Source organism: Meriones unguiculatus, chromosome 19 (assembly GCF_030254825.1).
Source record: "Meriones unguiculatus strain TT.TT164.6M chromosome 19, Bangor_MerUng_6.1, whole genome shotgun sequence".
NCBI lineage: Eukaryota > Metazoa > Chordata > Mammalia > Rodentia > Muridae > Meriones > Meriones unguiculatus.
This window is the reverse complement of record NC_083366.1, coordinates 46,792,776-46,818,396: the sequence shown is the minus strand read 5'-3', so window position 1 is coordinate 46,818,396 and position 25,621 is coordinate 46,792,776. Positions and strand designations below refer to the sequence as shown.

The window sequence follows — 25,621 nt, the reverse complement described above, 5'->3', positions numbered from 1 at the left end:
GCAGTTAAAGCCCTAGGAATGTCCGGAATCATTAAGTGGGAAAGTCTGCAGCTGCTTTCTACCCATATAAAATTGAAAGGCCAAAAAGAATTCTTTTAGGTGGACTTTATGTTTTTAGGTCTCAAAGCTATTATGGTAAGTTTCAAAGTACCAGCACCAAAATCAAACTCCCCACATACACGGGCTTTTTTACATGGTGGAAATATGCATCTTCTCCTAATGGTTTGTGGAAAAATTAGAGCAGTATTCTGGTACCTTCTGCAAGCTCACAAATTTCCTTTCAGAGTCATTTCTAGAAATTTTAGTGTCTAAATCGTGTGGCCTAAGAAGTGCCACTCCCTAGGTGTTTGCAATCTTGGAGGCTTAGCAGGTGTCTACACAAAGCTAAATCCCCCATCTGTTAGAGAATGAGTCAGATCCCTAATACCTGCCCTGAAACCTTTGGACTGACACCAAGTCTCCAACAGCAAGACTAGAGACACACCAACATCTGTGAAGATTAGGGAGGGCCCTCTGTTAGAAAGACTTAAACCTCACAGCATTCCATCTATATGATTCAAGGAGGTTTGTAGAGATGTCATCTTAAGAAAACAAACAACAACAAAACAGACAGCACTTTCAATGCTTAACCCGTTTGTTGGTTCCAGTCTATCACATGAGTGAAGGCTCACACAACCCCATTACTTTACAGTAGGATTCCTACAACATTCACAATCTCACCAACCTCTTCAGTACAGTAGATATTTTACAATGCCGTATATTTCTTACCAAGAAACACACCATCACAAAACATCCAGTCAATAAACATGAGGATGTATGAGGCTCATACTCACCAGCCAAAACAAAACACAACAAAATAAATGCCCAAAATGGTGGCCAACGTGTGCCGGACCTCGGGGTTGGCTTTACCAGGGTGTAGGTAGATTCTGAACCAGAAAGCAGCGGACAAGGCGAAAAGCTGGCAAGCCACAAAGTTAACCTATGGACAAGAGAATAGAGACGTTTTCAGGGTTTTGCTTGCGTATAAATCTACTTCTGGTTTTTCGGGTGTCTGTACCAAGATGCATCTGAAACTTAGATGTTTTCCCCCTCAGGTGAGTGTTTGTTTGGGAGAGGGATGAGAAACAGAAAAAGAGTATAATGGTATACTAAGCCTAAGGTATAATAAGCCTAAGGCTGGAGCAGTTCCCAGCACACACTTGTTGAGAGATGGAGGCTCTTAGTCATCAGGAAGCCCATTTCCAAGGGATCTGATACCCTCTTCTGGCCTCCTTGAGTACCAAACATACATCAGGCGTACAAACATATATGCAGACAAAACATTCACACATAAAGAAAGAGAGAGAGAAAGAAAGAAAGAATAAACCAGAGTCCCTTCTCCAGCCCCTTCAAACCTTCAAACGCTCTCCTTCCCACAGCACGAAATTTTAGTGTGTAAGGCAGTGGCTCTCAACCTTCCTAATGCTGCAGCCCTAACTATAGCCTTCCTAATGCTACAGTTCCTCATGCTGCAATGACTCCCATCCACGAAATTATTTCATTTCTACTTCATAGCTGTAATTTTTCTACTCTGATGAATCATAATATAAATATCTGATATGCTGAATATCTGATAGGCAACCCCTGCAGGGGTCTCAACCCAGAGGTTGAGAACCACTGGTCGAAGGAGATGGGAAGTCTGCTGACTGGGTTTCTTTTCCTGCACATCTCTAAAAGGAAGCCTGTATTGTCCTATATGCCCTTGTGCCGGACTTTAAAGGTAAAGCGCCCCCTTTAGGCTGATGTGCTGGAACATTTGATTCCACAGCTGGTGATGCTATTATTCTGAAGGTTGTTGTATCTTTAGGAGGTGGAGTCTCACTGGAGGAAGTACATCATGAGAGGGGGTAAGCCCCACTTCCTGTCTACCCTCTGCTTCCTGACTGTATATAAGATGACCATTCCTGCCACCACACCTTTTCTCCTCGGTGGACTGGATCCCCACACACCGTGAGCCAACATACAAGCTCTTCTTCCCTAAATACTTCTTGTCAAGCATCTGGTCACAACAAAGAGAAGAGTTAACTTTATGCTTAAAAAAAAAATCAAACAAAAAAACAAAACTTAAAAATCCATGTTTTGCCAAGGTGGCTATCAGGAGTTTTCTGACCCCATTTATCTTCCTTTAAATCAGCACCAAATAAGAAAAGGCTGCAGTCAAGTTCAAGGTGTGACACTGGAAATCCGTGAGAGACACAACCCACATTGGAGCTCAGTGTCAAATATAGGCAGCTGGGCAAGACAGACACCATGCTCTTACAAACAAGTCTTGATGCTCTATCTCTGAAGAACATTTTCTGTAAGGGCTGTGGGCATGGCTTAGTGGTAGGGCAGTCTTGCATGTGTGAGGTCAATCCCCAGCATTAACAAAAGGAGGAAAGCAAGGCAGAGAGGAAGAAGAGGAGCAAGAGAAGGGGAAAAAAATGAAACATTAAAAGCTGGGTATGGTGACTCATCCCTATAACCTCAGCGCTCACAGGGTCAAAGCAGGAAGATAGGAGTTCTGGTTGCACATATGAGTTCAAAGACAGCCTGAGCTATATATGCAAGCCAGAGAAAAATACATATAAATATATGTAAACAATTCCTCAAAACCCATGGGAAAGATCAACTAACATTTTTATAATTTTTAAATTTTTATTTTATGTACATTAGTGTGAAGGTGTCAGATCCCTTGGAATTGGCGGTACAGACAGTTAGTGAGCTGCAGTGTGGATGCTGGGAATTGAACCCAGGTCCATTTGGAAGAACAAACAGTGCTCTTAACCACTGAGCCATCCCTCCAGCCCAATCAGCTAACTTTTGAAAAAGAACTAACATCTATCCTTGCAGTTTAAACTTAAGCCAAATCGAATTGTGAACATTGAGTGGTTCAACCACTATAAAAGCTAGAAAAGTGATGTAAATTCTTCAAAGTATTGAGGATGAAGATCAGTACCAAGTCACTTTTAGAAAAATTAAAAAAAAAAAAGATGTAAGTCATGAACAGGATTTCATCAGAATATTTCCAAGCCTCAAAGAGAGGCGGCTGTTTTGAGGTTCATTAGCTGTATAGTGGGGAAGAGGAGAGGGAGAAGTTGAGAAAAAGGAAGGGCACCATCTTCACTTGAGTTCATTTCGTTTTCTCCATAAAAAGCCACAGTACTTTAGATCCCTTATTGAAAATTGAACTTTCAGAAAGTTTTTGTTGATAATGGCTGTATTGTGTTTCCCCTCTGTTTAAAAGATTATATCTGGCAGGTCGGTGGTGGCACATGCCTTTAATCCCACCACTCAGGAGGCAGAGGCAGGTGGATCTCAGTAGGTTTGAGGCCATCCTGGTCTACAGTGTGAGTTCCAGGACAGCCAAAGCTACACAGAGAAACCCTGTCTTGGGAAAAAAAAAAAAGATTATATCTCACCAGATGCACCTGTTCCCACTAGACACCACCTTTATTTATGACCTTAAAGGAACCAGAGAAAAGGATTTAAGAGCCTGCTATGCAAGCTTTGATCCTCTTTTAATCTAGACTAAAATGAATAGCCAACAACTGGCATGCACATACACAAAAGAGAGAGAGAGATTCTGGTGTGGTCAAGCCTCTTGTAACCTCACAGAGGGGAGGCTGAGGCAGGAGAATGACTAGTTTAAGGCCAGCTTCAGGGTACATACATGGTGAGATCCTGTTAAAAAAAATGAAAAGTTTAAGTTTGTGTGTGTATGTGTTACATTCTCTCCTCTCAGCCTAGTGACAGCCACAGAAAGGCATTTTTACTCAGGAAAGTGGCCACAGAGAAATTTGCTCCATTCTTTCTGTTTGGCCAGGAAATGTGGAACATTTGTATAGGAGAAATCAGGCGATATAGCAGAATTCCTTGGAAAATAGTCCTCAGAAAAGTAGCAATGGCACTGCCTGGAAACCAGTAAGAAATGTACCTTCTCTGGCACCCCAGACCTACTGAGTCTGGGCACTTTTTGAGTGGGACCCAGGAACACGTGTTTGTGCCCCCTCCCTTTACCCCATTATAATCCACTTTGAAATTCTGATATGAAGTAGAAAGAAAGTTTTCAATGAGCTAAGTAATCAACAACAGAGCCTAGCCAGGCATTATGGTGTATACTTATAATTCCAAAAGCAGTGTTTTTAATGAGCTAAATTATCAATGACATAATCTCGCCAGGCAGAATGATGCATACTTATAACTTCAGCACTTGGGAGGCAGAGGCAGGAGGATTATCACAACTTTGAAGCCAGCCTGGGTTGTATGCTGTTTTTTTAGGCCAGCCAAGCTACACAGCAAGATGCTATCTCAAAAAAACAAACCAAAAGAAAACCAAAAAAAAAAAAAAAAAAAAAAGAAGAACACAGCCTAAAAGTGATTGTAAGGTATTGTCTGAACTGACGGAGATCACTTGCTTGCCCAAACTTCATTGAAGTTCCTGAATCTTCCAGGCCCATCTCTAGTTTTAGCAAGAACCATACCCCGCCTCCATGCCTGATCACCCTTAGTGTTTAATCTGTCTCCTGCTCCACCATCACCTAGGGTCGTCTTTGGACTAAAGAAGCTAACAGATGTGGCCTCTTGAAACGATGTGAGCACTTTCTGTCTACATTCCGACAGTTAATAGGTACTCAAGTTGGGCAAGGGATGTATTCACCCACTAACGTAGGACTGTTTTGAACTGACCTCCCCAGCCTCTTTCTGCCAGCTCTGCACCCAGTCTCTCTCCCACACAGCATTCATTCACAGAGCCCAAGTCACCTTCTTCCTTTCCTTCTGTAGGAAAAGGCAATACACCCCCGGGGTTTTCAGCTCTTATGATGCAAACCTACAACAGAGATAAACCTGAAAGTCAAGGCGGTTTCCAGAAAGGAGACTGGAAAGGAGAGAGATCTTTTTTATTTTCCTTTTCATTCTAAAAACTTGTCATTATGAAAAGAACTCGACATATGCCAAATCCCCCAAAGATTTAGCCCCACCTCTTAGAGGACACATGGATAAAGACGACTTGTGGGCATGCATCGTGATATCCTTTATTACATCCTTCATAATTACAAGGTACTCTGGCTGGATAGTTCCTTTTTCCAGTGCTGTGGCCTCCAGAGGCCTGACTGCTGCAGTGTCCAGAGAGAGAGAGAGAGAGAGAGAGGCATGCTGGGGGCTGCAGTTCCATTCCTGAATTCTATCAGCGCCTTCCCCACAATTACAGTATTGTGTGGGCCCCCGCTGCAGAAAGTAGAGGGCAGCTGTTTTGCTGATCAGATTCCAAAATGCAAGCCAGGCTGACATAACTCGGATGCAGCACAGTCTCAATTTCCACAGCCTTTGCAAGATTCCAGAGTCACTTGGAGAAAATCAAGCACACCCTCCGCCAGCCCAGGGAACGCTGTGCTGCGATTTTCAAAAGTGGCTGGTAAGTACAGCCCCCACCCCGACCTCCCACCCCCACCCCGCTACTCTCACACTCTGCCAGACCAAAGCTGTTATTTGGGGATTTCTGTCTCATGGCCTTCATGGCTTCCAACTGAAAACAAACTGGGTCAGGACCTAAAAATATGGCCTTCCTCCTAACTAAGGAGAGGCAAGCATGCTATTTTTAACAGATAGCAAATATCAACAGTCCAGAATGATTTCCCCCTCCTCCAGCGGTGTACCTAGGAGGGGCAGACAAGAAGGCAGGCCTGGACCGTTTTCCTCAGAAGCACTTCTTTCTATGCACCAAGACAAAAAAACAACATGATTAAATGACCCCTGACTCAAAGGAAAGTCATTCTCCCACTACAAACAGCACAAACAGTACTCTCTTGTACTCTCTCCCTCCCTGCCTCAAAAAAAAAAAAAAAAACAGACGGAAACTCAAACTGTGATTCCCTGCTGTTCCATAGAACAAAAAGTGTCTGTCCCACACTCTTTTTGCTACTTTTCACTTTCAAAGAGATCCTTATTCCCAGCACCTTGGAATGTGAGCAAGACATGTTTTTAAATCTCCAACAAGCCTATTTTTCTCCCCAGCCTGTGGATAAGCAAATGTGCATAATTTTACAGCCCAGCAATCTTTCCTTTGACGTCTCCTCTCATCCTGGACGTGTCTTTTAACGAGTGCTTACGATGGGTGGAGGACAATGACAAACTTCACATTAATGACCCTGACAGGTTGATGCAGTCACCTGCTTCTCCAGACACAGGGAGACGATTTAGAAACAACACCATGAGACGCAGGGGCTGAGGTCACTCACCACTCACCATCTCAGGTCCTGGCATTCACTCCCAGGCACAGGACTTGGGAAAATTTGCTGGCTACCCGTATTCTTTTCTGGTGCTGCCATAACAAACCACAAGCCAGGGGGCTTAGACAACAGACACATATCATCTCCTGATTCTGGAAGCTGGAAGACTGAGTCCGAGATGTGAGCTGGACTGGCTTCCCTGGAGCCTCTCCCCTTAGCTTTACTGACCATCTTGCTCTGTGTCCCCACATAATCTCTGCGTATCAGGGTCTTGACTTTCCCTATAAGGACACCAGCTATATTAGACTCCGTACGACCCACCCTCATCACCACCTCTTTGAAGACCATCGCCAAACATGGTAACATTTTCAGTCACTGGGGTTATGGCCTCAGCACGTGAATCTAACCTGTAACACTGCCTGATTTAAAAAAAACCCTCTTCTCAAGCCCGGGAGCTGAAGTAGGCATCACTGTTCTTTACCCCAGAAGGGGGAGAGTAGGCAAAGGCCAAAGCCAGGGGTGCAGGCGACACTGTGGGCCTCATCATAATCTGGAGCCAGCTACCTAGAGGCTACAACAAAAATGACCACCAGAACAGCCACTCAACTGCTGGTCCTGCTTGGATGCTACTATTAGCCCGGTTGATAGCTGATTCTAGGGTTGGACACGTTGAAAAAGTCCACTGTCCTTTGGCCTTTGTTTCGAACACAGAAGCTTGAAAAGTGACAAAAAGCGCTTTTTAAAAATGTACGCATTCATCCGGGCGTAATGGTGCACGCCTGTAACCCCACCACTCGGGGAGGCAGAGGCAGGTGGATTGCTGTGAGCTTGAGGCCAGACAGGACTACAAAGTGAGTCCAAGACAGCCAAGGCTACACAGAGAAACGCCATCTCAAAAAAAAGTGTGCATTTGAGCACCTGTGCATACACTGATGCCCATCTACCATTGTCCTCGGTCACTCCTCACCTCATCCTTCTAGACAGAGTCCCTCTCTGAACCCAGAACTCATCAGTTTGGCTAAGCTGGCTGGACCTCAGGGATGTGCCTGTCTCAGCCCCCAGCACTGAGACTGTAGGTGAGCACCACGCATGCCTGCCTGGACTTCTTTCATGGATTCTGGAAGACGGAACCCAGCTCTCCATGCTGAGATAGCAAGCAATTTACCTGTGGGTTGCCATACTCCCCCAACCTGGCAATCGGCATTTTTTGGAACATATTATGTGTCAGGGCCTCAACAATTGTCAGTTGTCATTCAAAGTGATTGACGTCTATTATCTCATCTAACCCTCTCAAAGACTGTCAATAACTGCCAAGAAAACTAAAATAAAAGCTCCTTAAAATACTCCACTATACAGTAGCAGTTTGAGTTAAGACACCAGAGCTGTCCAGGGTGGGATTTAAAGCAATATTACCAGAGCTAAGAGTCCTTGCCAGTGACAGGCTTTTTTTGAGCGAAACTCTCCAAGTCTCAGAGGGTTTGTATTCTCACATACTCCTTCAGCAGTTCTGAGTAAGATGAGATTATCCCTCTTAATTCCCAAAGAAACAATCTGCACAGAGTTGGTTATAGTTTAAATTGCACAGGAAGACTTCTTTCTGGCTTGTCCTGTGCTAAAAACTTCATGCAGCAGAGCATTAGCTACAGCTCAGAATGAAAAAAACCCTTTCGAAACTGATGCTATGGGGGGCAAATGGCTGTCGTGTCTCTTGATCCAGGACGAGGATAATCTACTCAGAAGTCGTATGTTTAAAATCCTTGCTTTAGGAGACAGGGAAGAATGACTGGAATTCAGGACCGTGTGGGAGGTGGAAAATGGTCTTCAGACACACTCCCACCCACCTCCTTTGAAAATAAAATCCACTCTTCCTGTTAGTGGATCAACAGTGATGGTGTGGTGCCATTTACGGTAACAAGCACACGGCCAGAACTTGTCGAAATCCTCTTTTCTGTCTAGATAAGACCTTCCATCTTCACAACTCTAAGGACATCTGAAGCATGTGTTAGACAGATCAAGTCACAAAAGGGTTAAGAAACTTAGCAAAAGTCCACATACCAGAAAGTCAGTGGCAATACTGGAGTTGAACCCAGGGACTCTTAAGGCTGAGAATGTGACTCATTTGATACATTGCCTGCCTACCACGCACAGAGCCCTGGGGTCAATGCTATCCTCAGGTACATATCAGGTTTGAGACCAGCCTAGAGTAAGAAAAACCTTGTTTAAAAAAACAAACAAACAAACAAACAAACAAACAGGGAGTCTGGCTCCTGAGCCCACAAATGGGCACATTTAAATCAACCTTCTCACTCTCAATTCCAATAACCCATTTTCCAGATGAGGAAACCTGAACCTAGTAAGTGTCCTGGGTCCCATAGCTGTGAGCCTCAGAGTTGGGACCAGAACCCAGGCATCCTGTGTGAAGTCAGCTTCCGGTGGCTATAATACATATCTGCAAGAAGGCATTTGAAGAAGAAGAATGGTAGACTTTGAATCACATTGTCAGTCCATGGATAGTGAGCACAGCCGCTTCAGGCACAAGGCAGCACAGAACATCATGCCAGAAGCATGCGGTAAAAACGGCCTGCCCACCTCACGAGATCCAGGATGCAGAGAGGAAAAGGCAGAGCTCGCAACATCCCCTCCAAGGGCATGCCTCACACCTAAACGTACAGGTGTTTGAAAGACCTTTCGGGTCCAAACAGAGCTTCCTGGTTCACATCTGGAAAGCCTTCCTGTGGCTTTCCACAGCCTTGGTGGAAATAAAACTGGGAGTCAGAGGGGCCCATGTAGGAATAGGGTCTTATCAAAGGGCATCTAGAGGGAGTAAGGGATGCTGACCAGGCCTGAAAAAGAATATGGAACATGTGTGTTATAAGCTTAAATGTGCCAGGATCTACGTATAGAAAAAGATCTCAACCACTAGCCAGTGTGTGCGTGTGTGTATGTGCAGGCGTGTGCATGTGTGTGTGTGCAGTGCATATAGATAATACACATTTGTATAATGTCTATAGGGCTAATATAAAACATTAACATTATATATATTAGTATAAAATGTACATGAATACACATATATTTCACAAAAGGATACTTGTGTAGCATATATTTTTATGAAATCTGAAATTTTCTGTATTTCTCAGTTCCACCCAGCTGAGGTTGTATTCAGCTTCTCTCAACCTGGTTGAGTAATAAAATGTAACATCCAGAACAGAACTGCTGCTATGTTCTTGGTTATATAAGAAAATAACATCTATCCACAAGACAGTAATGGGCACTAAGTGGAATGTGCCAGCACTCTCTGAGCTACAAAGTTCCACGTGAATTATCTGAGCTACAAACTGTAAAGCTAGCTGGAAGGTGGTGGCACACACCTTTAATCCTAGCACTTGGGAGGCAGACGCAGGAGGATCTCCATGAGTTCGAGGTCAGCCTGGCCTACAGAGTGAGTTCTAGGGCAGCCAAAACTACACACAGAGAAACGCTGTCTCCAAAGAAAGGAACAAACAAACAAACAAAAACCAAAAAAACTGTAAAGTTAACTGACTAGCAAGATAACACCCTGAGATAAGGACACTCAATTAGCCACTAGAGTCAAAAGAACGTTAAAAATAAATATTTAAATTAAAATTATTTTTAAATTCCTCCCATAAGAAAACTGAAAAAGACTGACATTTAAGCCAGAGATGGTTCATCAGGTAAATGCACTTCCTGCCATGAACCAATTCCAGCAAGTTGCCCTCTGACCTATAAACCCATGCAGCAACACACATACTCATAAATTATGTAATAAAAACACTTCTGTTTCCTCTGAAAACAAAACTGAAAAAGACTAATGTTCATAGGTGCCGCAGCCTCACTCTGAACCACAATGAGGAAAGGGGTATCCTTTCTGCTGTGAAAGTTCCCTGGGTGATTCTACCATGCAGACAGAGCAGAGATGCTGCTTCGACTTGCTGTTAAGTAGCAGGTAAGAAGAGATAGGAGTAAATGCTACAGAAATTAAAAGCAGTTGAAAAACCTATCAGACATATCATTGATTTGGTCCAAACCCCTCAAGTGGTCCCCAGAGGGGTGGACCATGGCTTCACTCTCAACAAAAGGAAATGGAGTCTCCTGATGGCCAAATCTGCTTTGGTTACCTGGCCAGTGGGAACAATGACATCACTAGACTTGGCATTCCCGCATGCCGGCTGAAATCCTGAGTGCCTTTCTCTTGGCTCCTCCACATCCTCTGCTGTACGTATTGCGAGAAGGCTACAAAGAAGGCTTAGAACATTATAGGTCTATGTCTTTACAGAAGGTTTAAAAAGCACATGGATGTCAACCTCTGACCTCTACGTGTAACCGCAGATACATACACACACACACCCGTGTGCACGGGCACGCACACACAAACACAAATAAAACCAACTGGTCCACATGGAGTATATAAGGCCATTCAGATGAATGAAACTACTACTAGCCATTCAGACTGCATGAAACATACTGGGTGGATGCCTCGCCCTTTTCTTCTTCCAGGCAGCGAATAAAACCACATCTAAATGAAGCACGTCATAAGCATCCATGTGAATTTTCACTGATTCCATTTTATTATGGAAATTAATAGATGCTCACTTTCAAGAAGGTGGCAGGAATGCGTATTAAATAGAAGATGTAAGAAAAATTAAATGACGGGACGATCTCTCCATCCACCTTCCTTCTTACAAGACCAGAGAACAGTCCTTAATAAGTTCTGTTTCTAATTGGATATAAAGAGGCAGTATCAACCCACAGGCGTTGGTTTCTCCCTTGGCTTCATACGCTCATGGCATAATGACCAGCCTGTGGTGTGGTTTTCAACTCAGCTATAAAGGCAGGCGCGCTTCTCGGCATGTTGATTAATTCTGTCAACCTGACTGCATTAATAGATGCCTAGGGCATCAGTCAAGCACTTCTGAGGGTGCTTCCAAGGAAGACTGGCTGAGAGGGAAAGACCCATCCTGAATGGGTGGTACCGTGCCTCGGGCCGGGATCCGGACTGAATACCACGAGAACGGGGGGGGGGGGGGGGAGTCAGTTGAGCGCTGGGTTCCCTGATCTCTGCTTCCTGATCCACCGTGATGTGAGCAGCAGACTTCTGCCATCATAGCCACAGCGTGCTCCAAAGCCAAAGCTTTCCCCTCCCGGCTGGACTGTAGGTCCGGAACTGTCAGCCTGAGTCAGCATCCCTTCCTCGAGTAACTCCTCCACAGCAATGGGGAAAGCAACCGTACAGCAGATCTGCTCATCTCCAGTTAACTTGCACTTTTTAAAGCTAAGGAGTATGCCACAGTGTGGGGCAGTGGAGGGCTTAACGGATATTCCTCACTCCTTAGATTTTTACAGAGAGCCTGTCATTTCCAGTTGTTATACCCCAACCCTTTTACTAGTCCCCACTCTTGCAAAAGGCTTCACCAAACAGTGCCAATGGCTGACAACCAATCCCTCAATACAGTGACCCTTGGAGGACATTTAAGACCCAAACATAACAAGGAAGATGCACTTCACTTCCTGTCCATCCTGAGGAGTCCCCAGAGAAGGGGGAGTGACTTAACAAAAGTCAAAGGGAAGCACTGAGCATGCCCAGTCCGGGCCCCATGCGTTTCCCTCATCCAGAAGCAGCCTGTCCACCAGAAGCATTCTCCATTCCACGCTTTCTCCACATTAACCCACCCAAGGAGTCCTGCTGCTCAGCAGCACCAGCGCGTAGGGACAGGAAGTCAGTTTCATTCAAGAGTAATGACATATGGCAAGGCCTGATGGTGTGGAGGCAAAAGGATCATGTGTTCAAGGCCTGCCTGAACTACACAGTGAAGGCAAGGCTAGCCTGGAGAACATGGAGAGATACTGTTTCCAAGGAAATCTCGAAGAAAGGGGCAGGGCTGGATATAGATAATATATAATAATATATTATTATAATATAATTATAGTATTATATTATATATTATTATATAATATATATTACATCTATTATATATAATATGTTATAATTATATATGATTATGTTATAATAATATATAATTATAATATATTATATGTAATATAATATAATACATATATTATATGTATTATATATAATAATCATATATAATAATTATATTATAATAATATATGCATGAGAGTGCTAGCCCAGCATGCATAAGGCCCCAGGCCCAACCCTCAAGACTCCAACAACAATAATAATTAATAATAGACAGTAAACCCATTGTGATCAGCCAGTTCCATCTTTCTTAAAGTAGTATTTTAATCACTGGTGGTTGTTGCTCGGGTCCTCTTTCCAAATCAGTCCTGTATCTGGGAGAAAAAGCAAAACACACTGTGTGTCAATTGTCTAGGATGCTATGATGTGCATGACAGCATACGATTTCTCATTTGGGTACAATTTTTGTTGTTATAAACTGCTCTACATAGAAGAACACTTTCCTACTTACAATTACTCACTGGGGAATTCATGCCTGGAAGAGAAGGTCCTGGCCCCACCGAATGATACAGTTACCAATTCAAAGTCCTGCTAGTTATGCTTTCTAAACGCTGAAGCCCGTTTCAGCTCCTCCTAGTCACATATAAGACTGTTTCTGGCCTCACCCCACCCCTTCTGTGGCTGCCGTTGGATGGAGGAATCTGCCCAGTTTTGTTTTGGTTTTTTGTTTTGTTTTGTTTTGTTTTGTTTTTCAATCAGGTGGTGAGAAAGTGAAGAGCACTGCTTTCAATTTCCTGATTAGTGGCTGAGCACATCTTCATGCCTGATTGGCCTTCAGACAAAGAGTTTCGTGGTCTCCACACCAACACCTTCAAGCATTCGCTACAGAGGGACATCACCCAGATGAGCTGAACCCAGGCCCGCGATCAGCAGAAACGAAGAGGCAGTGAAACAGTGGCACGAGTGTAAAAGTGGCCTTGTGGAGCAGAAAGCCACCTTGTCTCCTGGTCTAACCTCAGCTAAATCATATAGCCTGTGTCTCTATCGAGTGAGAATAGGGCTCAGCAGCTGAAGACGCCTGCTGCCAAACCCAATGACCTGAGTTCAATCCCCAGGACCCACGTGGTGTAGGAACCCACCCACACAGACACACAGGCACAGACATGCACATAAATGTAAACACTTAAAGATTATACCCAAAAGTCAGAACTCTGTAGCTGCTCTCATAAAACTGAGTTAACACACGTCAGGTGAGGAACACAGCATCTACCACCGCATTAAACACACACATAAATACTACTATTACACACACTAGCTACTACAGCTAGCATCTCTGTTGCTCCTTTGAACTGTTTTCTGACACAGAACAGGAAGCACCCTCAGAGGCACTACTGAGAGGTCATCAGTTTCTCTAAACAAGCTTGAGTAGAAACCATGTACAGGATGAAGAGGCCGCCCCCAAGTCACAACGCCCTAACAAGTAATAAACAGTTCAGTAACCGACACGGCCTATGTGTGAAAAGACAACCGGATTGCCCATCAGCTTTCTCAAATGGCATTCGGGTTCGTAATTGTGCTTTAAAGAGGCAACATTCACAATTTAATACCTGATCTCCTTTTTACTTTTAAATCCCCTAAGTATTTACATTTACATTTACATTAATATTTACATTTGAAATGTAAAAATTAATTTTAAATGAGTTCAACCAGCATTAATAATGTGATAAGTTAGTGCCCTATAAAAGACGAAATGTTTTCTCTCTCTCTCTTTTGTTTTCTCTCTCTTTCCATACACACACACACATACACACACAGAGTGTTTAGCTGTTTCCTGTCACTAACAAGGCCGTCGGCATAACTATCATCAGTATTTCCCACTGGGTAAAATGAAGGTTAAAGAAGGTAAAGAAAAAGAAAAACAAACTCCCAAATGGCTTCTTTGCCCCAAAACCTATGTTGTCTCCTAAATAAACAAACGAAAACTAACTATGAACACTCTTTTTCTTGCTGAACTTAAGATAGAACTTTATTACTCCAAATTAGGTTTCTCCACAGTCATACCAATAATAATAATAATAATAATAATAACAATAATATTGCTATTTAAGATCTTACAGTGAGACCTTTGGGGACAAATAAAAAAAAGCATAGTGAGAGCTGTTTTCTTGTGCAATACCCAGGGGCAAAACCAATTATCCCAGAATATGTTGTGAAATTCTCAAAAGTCCCAAAACAAAATTAATTTTAATTTGGTTTAATTTGAAAATAAAATACACTGCCATTTAGTTTTGATAAAACAAAGCTCTCCTGGGGTTAGCTGGAATACAGCACAAATGTCACATCTCCAAAAGTGGAGGGACCCAAAGGCTTGGTGGCCGGTATGGAATAGAGGAGGGAGGCTGTCAAAAGAGGGAGACTATGACTGTGTGTATTCCCCAGGACCTATGCTATTCTGAGCTCTCTTATAGCATCACCTTCTCCAAAACATTTTGTACAATAAAAAGGAAATTAACACAGACTAAAAGGCGAAGCAAGTGCCCGTCCCTAAGAACCATCCCTTCCTCAGATGGAAGACACAGTTACCAACTATAGATGAAGGTTGTTTTCCATAGCGGGCAAGCTTTTCTTTAGTGTGCACTAATTTTCCAACCTTCTCAGCTCTTTATGAGGGTCACAGGAAAAGGAAATTATTTGAACTTTTGTTTGTTTTATTGTGACAGGGTCTTGTTGGCCAAGGCTGGTCTGGATTTTCCAATCCTCCTGCCTCCTTCTGCCAAATGCTAGGATGACAGGCATGCACCACCACACTCAAGACGGATTTTCATTTTTAAAATCAAACTCCATTATTGACCCCTAGCCTTTCTTTCACAGACTATAGAACATTCAGGACACTGCCTAGCTGCTCTGGCCAAGGCCCAGATTCTACTTTATTAAAGCCGGAGAGCACTGAGACTTCTCAGCATTACTTGCCACCACACAATTCTGCTCTTTCCTCCTGACGTGGGAGTCACATTCTCCTGCCCCTCTTCTCGACCCAGATGTCTCTCCTGAATTCCCAAGCATATACCCTACTGTTCTACTGAAACCCTCACTTGAGCAAACCATGATCATCAGTTTCATTCCATGTGTAACAGCTCACCATTTTCCTCTTGCTTATCCAACTCTATTTATCTAAGGCAGGGGTGCTCAACCTTCCTAATGCCACGACCCTTTAATCAGTAGTTCCTCATATCATGTGGTGACCCCCCCCCAACCACAAAATTATTTTCATTGCTACTTCATAACTGTAATTTTGTTGCTGTTATGAATCACAGCGTGGATATTTTGGGGAAGAGGGTTGCCAAAGGGGTCACAACCCACAGGTTGAGAACTGCTGGTCTGAGGGCCACGCCATTTAACTAACCAGATGATTGCATAACTCTGTCTTATGCCCACCTACAGAGGCTCAGTCTCCTCACTGTATACTGGGCCTCCTTTGCCCGTCTTAAATCCATCCACTCCCCTCCCGATAGCGACCATCCTTCCATCAAGCGGCCACCCTTACATCATAATGGTAACTTATAACTCCAGCAGCCATCTAACTGGCTTACTCCCAACCCCCCAGCTTTGTCCATTTCTCCCCCTAAGTCCTGATCTCAGTTCAGGGTCAACTCCTGCTAGAAGCTTGCTCTCACCATGTTCCAAAACAACAGACGTGCTGCTGCTGGGTAGCTGCCTTGGTGTGCACAGGCACATTTGTCCTGTACACGTCTGTAATGATCTCTTTCTTCACCTAAGCAAAAACACATTCAACAAGATGGAGGCCGTGCTTCATCAATGTAGCTGTCATAGGATTTTTGTTCTGAGAAGACGTCAGCAAATGTCCATTCGCTCCACGTGGGGCACCAATAACCAACCAGAGGAACAATTCTGCCCCCATCTAGCTTGAAAAATCAGTTGAGTTGACTCGGGTGACTTACAGAAGCATGGACCAGGGGTTACTCACAGGAACAGGGGTGACTCTCAGGCTGCTGCATCCCCCAAAAGCTTACTCTGCCTCAGATTAACAACTCACGAAAGTCACATCCCTGTCTCCCTTGCAGACTTGCAGGCAGCTCCGCCAGAAAGCATCCACACGCCCAGCAATTGTTTACGACTCATATGGCCTTAAGGATGAGCACTGTGAGTTTTGTAACTTTCAGGAACTTTTTGGGCCTTGTAAGTTTACTAAGTTTCCTATTTTATAAATCTTCTTCTTCCCTCCAAGCAGGAATGCTTCAATTCCAAAGAAACAACTACACAACAGTATCTGTAGTGCCTAGCATCTCCATTAGGGTCTCGATACTGTTAATGAATGAATGAAGAAAAGAACGAAGGAAGGTTAGGTTCAAGAGTATAAGAGGTGGTAAGCATGTCCAGGGGCAGTTTAAAAAAAAAAAATAGAGAAAGGGGGACAGATTGAAGAACTGGTAATCCAGGGCCTTACAATCTGGAAGAACAATGTCAGTAGTTCCAGCCTGGAACAGACACTCAAAAAACCTTTGTCAAAAGTGTGCCTAGGTTCTAGGCACGTTCTAGAACCACTAGTGATTTCTTCAAAAGTATAATCCTTTGAGGGTCAGGTGACACTTTTCCGCTACCGAAGAAATCTTGTTCATATCAAATCCTCACTTTCAACTTGAATGGGACGTATTATAATTAGTCCTCCTAATCTGGCCAAGGAGTAGAGTATCTCTGGCAGTAAAAACTTTAAGGAAGGAAAAAATAAGAGAAGTTACTACATATACCGGGCTTAAAGTGCTGTGAAAAGGAATTCTCAGGGAGGCTAAAGTTTCTCACACTACACTGTAAGAGGGCCTACACCCTTGTCTCCCCAACTCTTGTTTTTAAAACTAGCCATCTGAAGAGATGGTTTGGCTGTAAAGCATACTTGCTGCTCCCACAGAGCACTCAGGTTTCGGTTCTTAGCACCTACATGGGAGGCAGCTCACAGCACACACACAGACAGTAGACAGACAGATACACAAGCAAAAATCTATACACATAAAATAAAAATAAGGTAAAACTTTTTGCCTTCCCAAGTCTATAGTTACCAAGGCCTTTATATGCCTAAATGTTTGCAAATAAAATTTCAGCAAGAACTACAGTGAAAAATAAAATATAAAAATGAAAATATAAAATAATAACATGCATGTATAATATTTACCTTATGTATCATGAGTATACTTATCAATGAACAGCATATTTAATAGCAATAGTATGTTTCATACTATTGCAGTAAGTTATATGTTTCAGAATAATAGGCTACACCAAAACATAGTGGTGGTTAAACACAAAAGAGGAGAAAGCATGAGAGTGTCTAAATTTCCTGTAAAAACATGCATCCTCACTCACTACACCAACTGGCATTTCTAGACCTCTGCATGCATAAAGCAGGAAAAAAAAAATTCTAATAGAAAATCTAGGATTTAAGTTTCAAACTTCCATCAGTTAGTCATAGGTTAAACAGGTTTTAAAAGATACCACAATTTAATGAAAATCTTTCCTCAAAAATGATGAATTAATCATGCTGGAAAAAATACCTGAAACTGAGTCAAAATGCACTTGGCTGCTTGCAAACCAGAGCACATAAAAAAAAAAAAATACTGTTTGAATGTGTTTAGCTGAAGAAGAGGTAGAGCAGAGATCAGACGGCTTCTCAAATCTGAGAACTGCATGTAGAATTGGGCCATGCAGGTAAATATTTGGGCATACAGAGTGTAAAGAATGGAGGATGGAAAGAAATAAATGTTTGGGAAGGAAAAGAAATAAAAAACAGAGCAGCAAAAAACGATGTTGAAACAGTCCATCTCCTCAAGATAGTTGTAAAGCTCAGATGAAAGCCTCACACTGACAGAATGATGAAAACTATAAAAACTCTAGACAAAACCGGGGCGCACTCCAGGTGGAACAGGAGGGCTCCGTGGAGCAGCCATTTCCTCCAAACTGAAGCTCTTCCTCCTGCTGGGAGGATGGGGCCTCATAAGACTCAGAGTGCTAATGAGACTTCTGGGGTTCGGGAAACCCATGAAAGTTACAGGATCCACAAGACTCCATCCTAAGGCTACAAACGCCATGGACCATTCATTGTTGGAGAGAGGAAACTTTTGCCGCAGCTGCCTGAGATGCAGGGAACTGGGAAGGGCGCTCCAGGAATACAACTCGTGTGAGTTGTTACCCATTATGGGTGGGATTTGCAGTGATGCAGCTACCTTGGAGTCACCCATGCTCCTGTCAGTAACTGCTCACCCATGCGGCTGTGAGTGAGTAATTGCAACAAACCCACTGGTTCGCCATGCTGTGCTTGGGTGCAATCATTGTTCTGTCATAGTTGCCCTATCTGAGGTAAATAGATGTTAGTTTGTGTCTTCCAAGTAAACAAGTAAAAGTCACACAACAGTCTCATTCATAGGAACCTAGTTGTTTGTTGTCCTTTGGATCTGGATATTTTCACAAAGAAGAAAGCTAAAGAAAATTCCGGCGGGGGGGGGGGGGAGATCAGAATATTAAGATGATCCCAACAGCTATCAATGGTTCCCATAACTAGTGGCTTCAAGAATAAATCCCTCCTTCTTATTCTTCTTGACTTGGCCTTTTATAAGTCATATACTCAGCCAGTAAAAGCAGATATTCTGCATCAGTGAATGGAAAGACTACTTGGCTTTTCATTTCTTTAGAGTTGAAAAGCAAGGGAAAACCTAGCTCAGTGCTTACACCACCTCGCCCATCTCTTCTCAATCCCCAAAGGTTCAATAATGCAACAGAGAAGCAGTACAGACCAACGAGCAAAGGCAGCTCCCCACACAAGAGCCAAGTTTACATGACAGAAGCCAATAGCACAAGCCAGTCACTTTTTTAGAGCATGTAGCTTCAAATGAAAAACAGGGCTAATAACTGTTGGCTCTTATGAAGAATGTATGTGTTTTAAATAAAAAGGATTCAAGGGAAAGTTAAAAATGTTTGTGCAATGAAAAATTCTATCCCTAATCACGATTTCAGTGGTACATACTGGATTCATTGGGGTCTAAAGAGAATACCTGTGCATGTATAAATCTTAAATGGATGCCAGGGACCCCATGCCCACTTTCTAGGTAGTGGTGATGCATGTTTTATTTTCAGAGTGAAAAACAGAGATTAATACGTATCCCGAAGGCTCACGTGATGGAGATGTGGTCCCCAGTGCAGTGGCATCAGGAGGACGTGGACCTTTGGGAAGTGGGACCTAGCAGAAGGTGGGAACCATCTTCAGAATGAGTTGATACAATTCTCCTGAGACCCAAGACAGTCCTGACAAAGTAGCTCATCACGTGAGGCCACCTAAGCACCTGCCACCTTCTGCAAACAGCTCTTCCATCTTCCCACCATGTTGTGACCCGGACGAAGGGACCCTCCTCACCAGAGGCTGAGAGACGCGGCTAGCTGCTTTTGAACTTTTGCCCTCCAAAACTGTGAGCCAAATAAACGGAGGCAGTTCGGGAGGTAAGGGTGTCTGCGGCCAAACCTGGCAAACTGAGTTCCATCACCCAGAGCCCACACAGTGGAAAAAGAGAAACGGTCCTTTGACTTCAACACACACAAACAATGCGCAAATAAACAAATATAAAAAATACTGTGAAAAACATTCCAGCAATTAAATCACCGTTAGCACAGACATTGCTTCCTAAGCACGGTACCAAAGCTTAGGTTTTCGAAACAAATCTTTTTTTTTTTTTCTTGAAGAGAAACTGAAGGCACGCTACCATATGTTGAAAACAGTAATTGCAATGTGTCATGTAGCCCTGGGGCATCTTCATCTGCAAAGTGCATCTGAGAAGCTGGCCATAAAGGCTCTTGAGTTTGTTTTTGTCTCTGTTTTAAAATAAATGCAGTGTTGTGGCTGTGAGCATTGAATCTGGGCCCTACTTGTGTCCTCAACTGGTACGCCCACACTGTGTGTTACCTACACCCATGAAATGGGAGCACACCCTACCACATTCAGAGGAGAGGAGGCCTTATCACATTAAGATACATGAAATAGTAATACCAACACCAGTGCCTTCAAGGACTCTGTTGATGATGACAATATTTTATTTAAAAACTAGCTAACTGTTTTAAGCTGGGCCTTTTTATTTTTATTACATTTTTAAATGTGGGGGGGGTGTACTGTCACAGTGCATGTGTGAAGTCAGAGGATAACTTGTGAGAGTCGGTTGTCTCCTTCCACCACGTGAGTGCTGGAGCTCCAACTCAGGTTAAGTTTGGTGGCAAGCATCTTTACCCACTGAGCCATCTCACCAGCCTTGAAGCTGGGCCCATTATCTGACTCCAGGGAGAGGATGACCAAAAGTACTCACTTCTTAATTCCATCACAAAGATTATAGAGAGGTGTGTGCTCATAACTACAATTATAGTTAAAAGCAGAATTCAACCATTTACAAAGGCACTTCACACAGAAGAAAGCCCACGTCCTTCGCAGCCCAACTCACCCATCAAGAACAACCAGCCACCCTCATAACTCAGAAGAACACAGTAACTGGGGCCTTGCTGGGGAGGCGGTTCAGAAAACCAGGCTGAGTTTAGCCATTTTCTGCCAACAATCTGGTCTTTGATCTTCAGGAAGTTTCATCTGTTCCTGTTTCTTCAGCGGCAAACAAAAGGCCTCTGATCTACCTGAAGATGCTGTGATAACAAATACGACTATTTTTAAAACCCATCGAGAAAAGCAGCAGTGAACACCAAGAGCAGCGGATATCCTGATGTCTCCTAGACCCCAGCAGGTTTGCTAGAGACATTTCCTAAAGGGTCCGCTTTGTCTGATGCCTTTTTTTTTTTTCTCATTTCTGTTCCTTTTCCCAAATCTCAAGCTGTGACTCTATCCCTAAAGGCTTTAACTTATCCCGTTACCTCTACGACAGCTCTACCAAGTCCTGATGGCAGAACTGAGCATCACTTGAGAGACTCACATCCTGGGGCCGTCTAAAAGGTTCTTGAACTGAACTGACATAAGGCTATTCTCACCGGGTGTAATGTTGCACACCTATAACCCTGGCACTTGAGAGTCTGAGGCAAGAGGATGGTGTGTATAAGGCCAGCCCTCTACATGCTGAGTTCAAGGGCTATCATTGTGGGATGCTATCTCAACAAGTGGTACTTACACCTCCAGAACTCTTCAAAGCCAACAAGAAACTTCCTGTCTCCTATGTTGGTTCTTCTCTTTCTGTTTCACATTTGAGCTAGATCAGTCTACACAATAGGCAGAGAGAAGCTACCTACTGCTGCTACTAGCTAGTTCCCAGGAATGCAAGTTCAATGGGAAAGAAGGGTGGTGTTGGTCAGGGGGACGCCTGCCTACAGGGAAAGAAGACACAAAAGCCCCTGTAATTTTGTTTGGGATGTGACCACCCTGCTGCCCCCCTACCAAGGACACCACTTCCTTCTCAGCAGAAGCTGGGCTTGTTAGAGCAACCAAGTAAAATGAAGACTCATCAACACAATCTTTATCAAATGGCTAGTGCCCTAGAGACACGGCAGTGTGGAGAATCATGGGAAATAAATATATCAAAATTAAGGATTGCTACTGGGGTCTGGATGGATGACTCAGCAATTAAGGATACTTGCTGCTCTGGGAAGGAGTCCAGTTCTGTTCCCAAGTCCAATAATTAGGCAACTCTCAATTGCCCTGATGCACTCTTCCGGTCTCCACGGACACCTTCACAAACATATTGTACATATATGATACACACACATAAAATAAAGAAATCTTTTTTTAAACAGTTGCTGCTATCTTAAACATGACGGTCCGCCCAAGCACGCCTGGTGTTACGGTAAGGACGCTGGTTCGCTGATCCTGTAACAGCCACTACCTAGCTCTGTGACAGAGGCACGAAGGGTTGCTGTCAACCTCTGGTATGAATTTCATTAGACAGCCTTTAAAGGAGATGCTATTCACACAGATGTAATGGTGCAGCCTTATGTAAACTGCACTGGCCATCAAAAGGAGGTAAGGACTGGGTGCTTGCCTCTCTCCATCTTACCATTCAGCATCAAAATGCTCTGAATAAGAAAATCTGGGTCTCAGACGAATGATCCATAAGGTTCCCATCGGCCTAAAAACTCCTACGAAAATATTTAGTAATTTTGCCAAGATAAAGTAACTTATACCAGGAAAGGGGGTTCATGACTACACAGCAAATGATGAGCTGATTCGCTACACATAAAGTTGTCATTGTTGAGACAATCAGCATAATAACAATATAATGACAGTATAATATCAATATAATACTGAATGCACACACCATGGAGTAGGAAAAGGTCATCCCATTCCCCATCTTCTCACTAGTCCTGATCATACCAGCAGTATCTAGCATGTAGGAAATCCCAAAAGAAAGATAAATGAAGTAGAAATGTCCACACACACTCTAGAGGAGAGGAAAGTACCCAACCTTTGCCTCCTTTTGATGATTGCTATAATGTACATATGCCAATTTTAATGTGCCTGTGATATCCAGTCTGGGACATTAAGCATCTCCATTAACAGATTGTGTGACGGTTAATTTTGACTGCCAGCTTAATTGGATTAATAATCATGTAGGGCATTAATGAGGCCCAGTTTGGGGTGTGTCTGTAGGAACCTTTCCATAGGGGATTAACTGGGGAGGGAAGATCCACCCTCAGTGTGGGCAGCCCACTTCCATGGGCTGGCTTCCCAAACTAAATAAAAAGGGGAAATGGAAAAAGCATGCTGAGTGCTGGCTTACACCTCTCTACTTCCTGATCCATCATGATGTGCGGAACTTCCCCTGGACATGAACTCTACCACGAGCACAAGCACACACAGATACACAGAGAGAGAGAGAGACACACACAGAGACATAAATAGACAAACGCATACACACACAAAGAGGCACACAGAAACACATACAGTGACTATACCCTTTTAAATTGTGAGCCAAAAAGAAAAACAACAACAACAGCAGCAACAAAAATCTTTCTTTCCTTAAGTTGCTTCTGTAAGGAATGTTTGTCAAAGCATCAGGAAGTCACTAATACAGACTATCTTCCCTGAAGACAGTCCTACTTGGCTGCTTTTGCCATCATCCAGGAAGAAAAGGTTTTCATGAGTTTTTTACAGGAACCCAAGACACCTTTACCTCCTCCCACTTGCCTTAATGACTCCTTTCTCCAACCACCCCCATTTACCCAGCCCCCACCACACCATACACTCTCCAATGCCACGACCCTCCTTTTCTGTCCCACAGCTTGCCAAGTCCCTACAGCTATCCCCCTACCACCATTCCTAAGAGTAGCCCCAGTGTGCACTCTCAGGACTCTCTGGTTGTTCACTCCAATCAATACTCCAGCTCAGGCTGCCCTGTATTCTATTTTCTGACCCTTCCAGAAACACCTGCTCCAATATTCTGCTAAGCAAGCTCAAGACCCATCAACACTTAGAAAGCTGCCAGCGAAAATCCACCTTGCACTGCCCTTGGGGTCATTGGAATTGCTGGACTTTGAAATAGAATTCTGACTTCTAAACATGACCCCAACTCTTCCTTCTGCCAATTACTTGTGAATTTTTTCCCTAATTCAAACAGATGATTTATCCATGCGTAAATGAATTTGATTAATACTTTCATTTAGTCAACTAGCCTCTCTTAAGGAAACTTGCAAACTGCTTTAAATTTGGAGGTATACAAGAGCTTAATTAGAATTTTAAAATTAAGAACAAAAGAGAATGAGCCAACCAGAAAGTAGTTGGATGTTGCCCAAACTGACTTTAATGAGACATGTAATTAAAATAGATATGCCAGTGATGAGAAACGCTCTCGCTGAACCTCAAGTTCATCAGTTCAGCTAGGCTGGCTGGCCAGCAAACTGCAGGGATCAGCCTGTCTCTGCACTACCCAGTGCTGGGATTACAGAGACGTACCACTGTGCTCAGTTTTATAGATGCATGTTGGGGATCTGTGGTGGTTTGAATAGGTATGACCCCCACACAGACTCATGTGTTTGAAAGCTTGGCCCATAGAGAGTGGCACTATGAGGAGCTGTGGCCTTGTTGGAGGAAGTATGTCACTATGGGGCAGGCTTTGAGGTTTCATATGCTCAAGTTATGGCCAGTGTGGCACGCAGGCTCCTTTTGCTGCCTACAGATGAAGATGCAGAACTCTTGGCTCCTTGTCTGCCTGCAAGCCATTATATTTCCCTCTGTGACGATAAAGGACTAATCCTCTGAAAATGTAAGCCAGCCCCAGGTAAATGTTTTCCTTCATAAGAGTTGCCATGGTCATGATTTCTCTTTCCAGCATTAGAAACTCCAGCAACAGAAATAGGATCTGAACTAAAAAAAAAAAAAAAAAAAAACCAAAAAACAAAAAACAAAACAGTAGCCATAGATCTATTGAATTAAGTCAGGATGCCACAGAGGCCAGTTCTGGGCTCAGCATGTATTGTACATGTTACAAATGGCAGGAGCTAGAGTACCACCTTTGGAAATACGGATACAGTGAATACTACTGGCCACTAATAGAAGACATCCTCAGTGCCCCCCACATGAGGTCCAACCCATGCGATGTCTACAGTTCATGTCTGCATGGAGATGTAATGATAAAGAAAGAATTGCTTAAAATGAAGACTCTGTGTTGCAGTTTAATGAGAATGGCCCCCATGCGCTCATATATTTGAATATTTGAGCATTTGAATATTTGAATATTTGAATATTTGGTGGAACTGTTTGAGAAGGATTAGGAGGTGGAGGCTTGAAGAAGCCTTGAGAAGAGGCTAGGCTTTGAGATTTCAAAAGCCAACATATACAGCTCTCTCTCTCTCTCTCTCTCTCTCTCTCTCTCTCTCTCTCTCTTTCTCTGCCTGCATATGGGCTGGGATATCAGTTCTCTGCTACTGCCCCAGGACCACCATGCCTGCCTGCCTGCTGCCATGTTCCTTGCCATGATACCCATAGACTAACCCTCTGAAACTGTAGGCTCCTAATAAAGCCATCTTCTAATAAATTGCCTTGGTCATGGTGTCTTATTAGAGCAACAGAAAAGTAATTAAGACACTGTGTTTCCAACAGCAAGCACTAAGGAAAGTTGTCAAATGGACTAATGAGCTAACGGTCTAACTTTTCAGATGACTTCCTCACATCTGCAGTGAACTTAAAAGAGCGCACATCATTTACACAGGCAGCATGGTATCACAGTCAGGCTAGACAGTCAGAAGCACTTGGGATTAAGTCCCTGTTCACCTACATGGACAGCCAGTGACTCAAGACACACTGCTCAAATTCCTTAGCTATAAAAGTTTATACAGAATATAAAAGTTTATAAAAATTTATACATAAGTATAAATGGAGCATAGTGACACATGCTCTTAATCCCAGCAGAGACAGAGACAGGCAAACCCTATAAGTTTGAGGCTAGCCTTGTCTAGGCAACAAGTT

At 43.4% G+C, this 25,621-nt stretch overlaps 1 protein-coding gene across 1 annotated transcript in view; it reads right to left on the bottom strand.

The window, feature by feature from the left end:
* The window catches only part of Mboat1 (membrane bound O-acyltransferase domain containing 1), a 104,004-nt gene that overhangs the window by 51,360 nt on the left and 27,023 nt on the right, over positions 1–25,621 (bottom strand). The window contains exon 2 of the mRNA XM_021660055.2: positions 834–979. Coding sequence (XP_021515730.1) covers positions 834–979 — 146 coding nt within the window. The remainder of the gene's footprint in view (positions 1–833; positions 980–25,621) is intronic.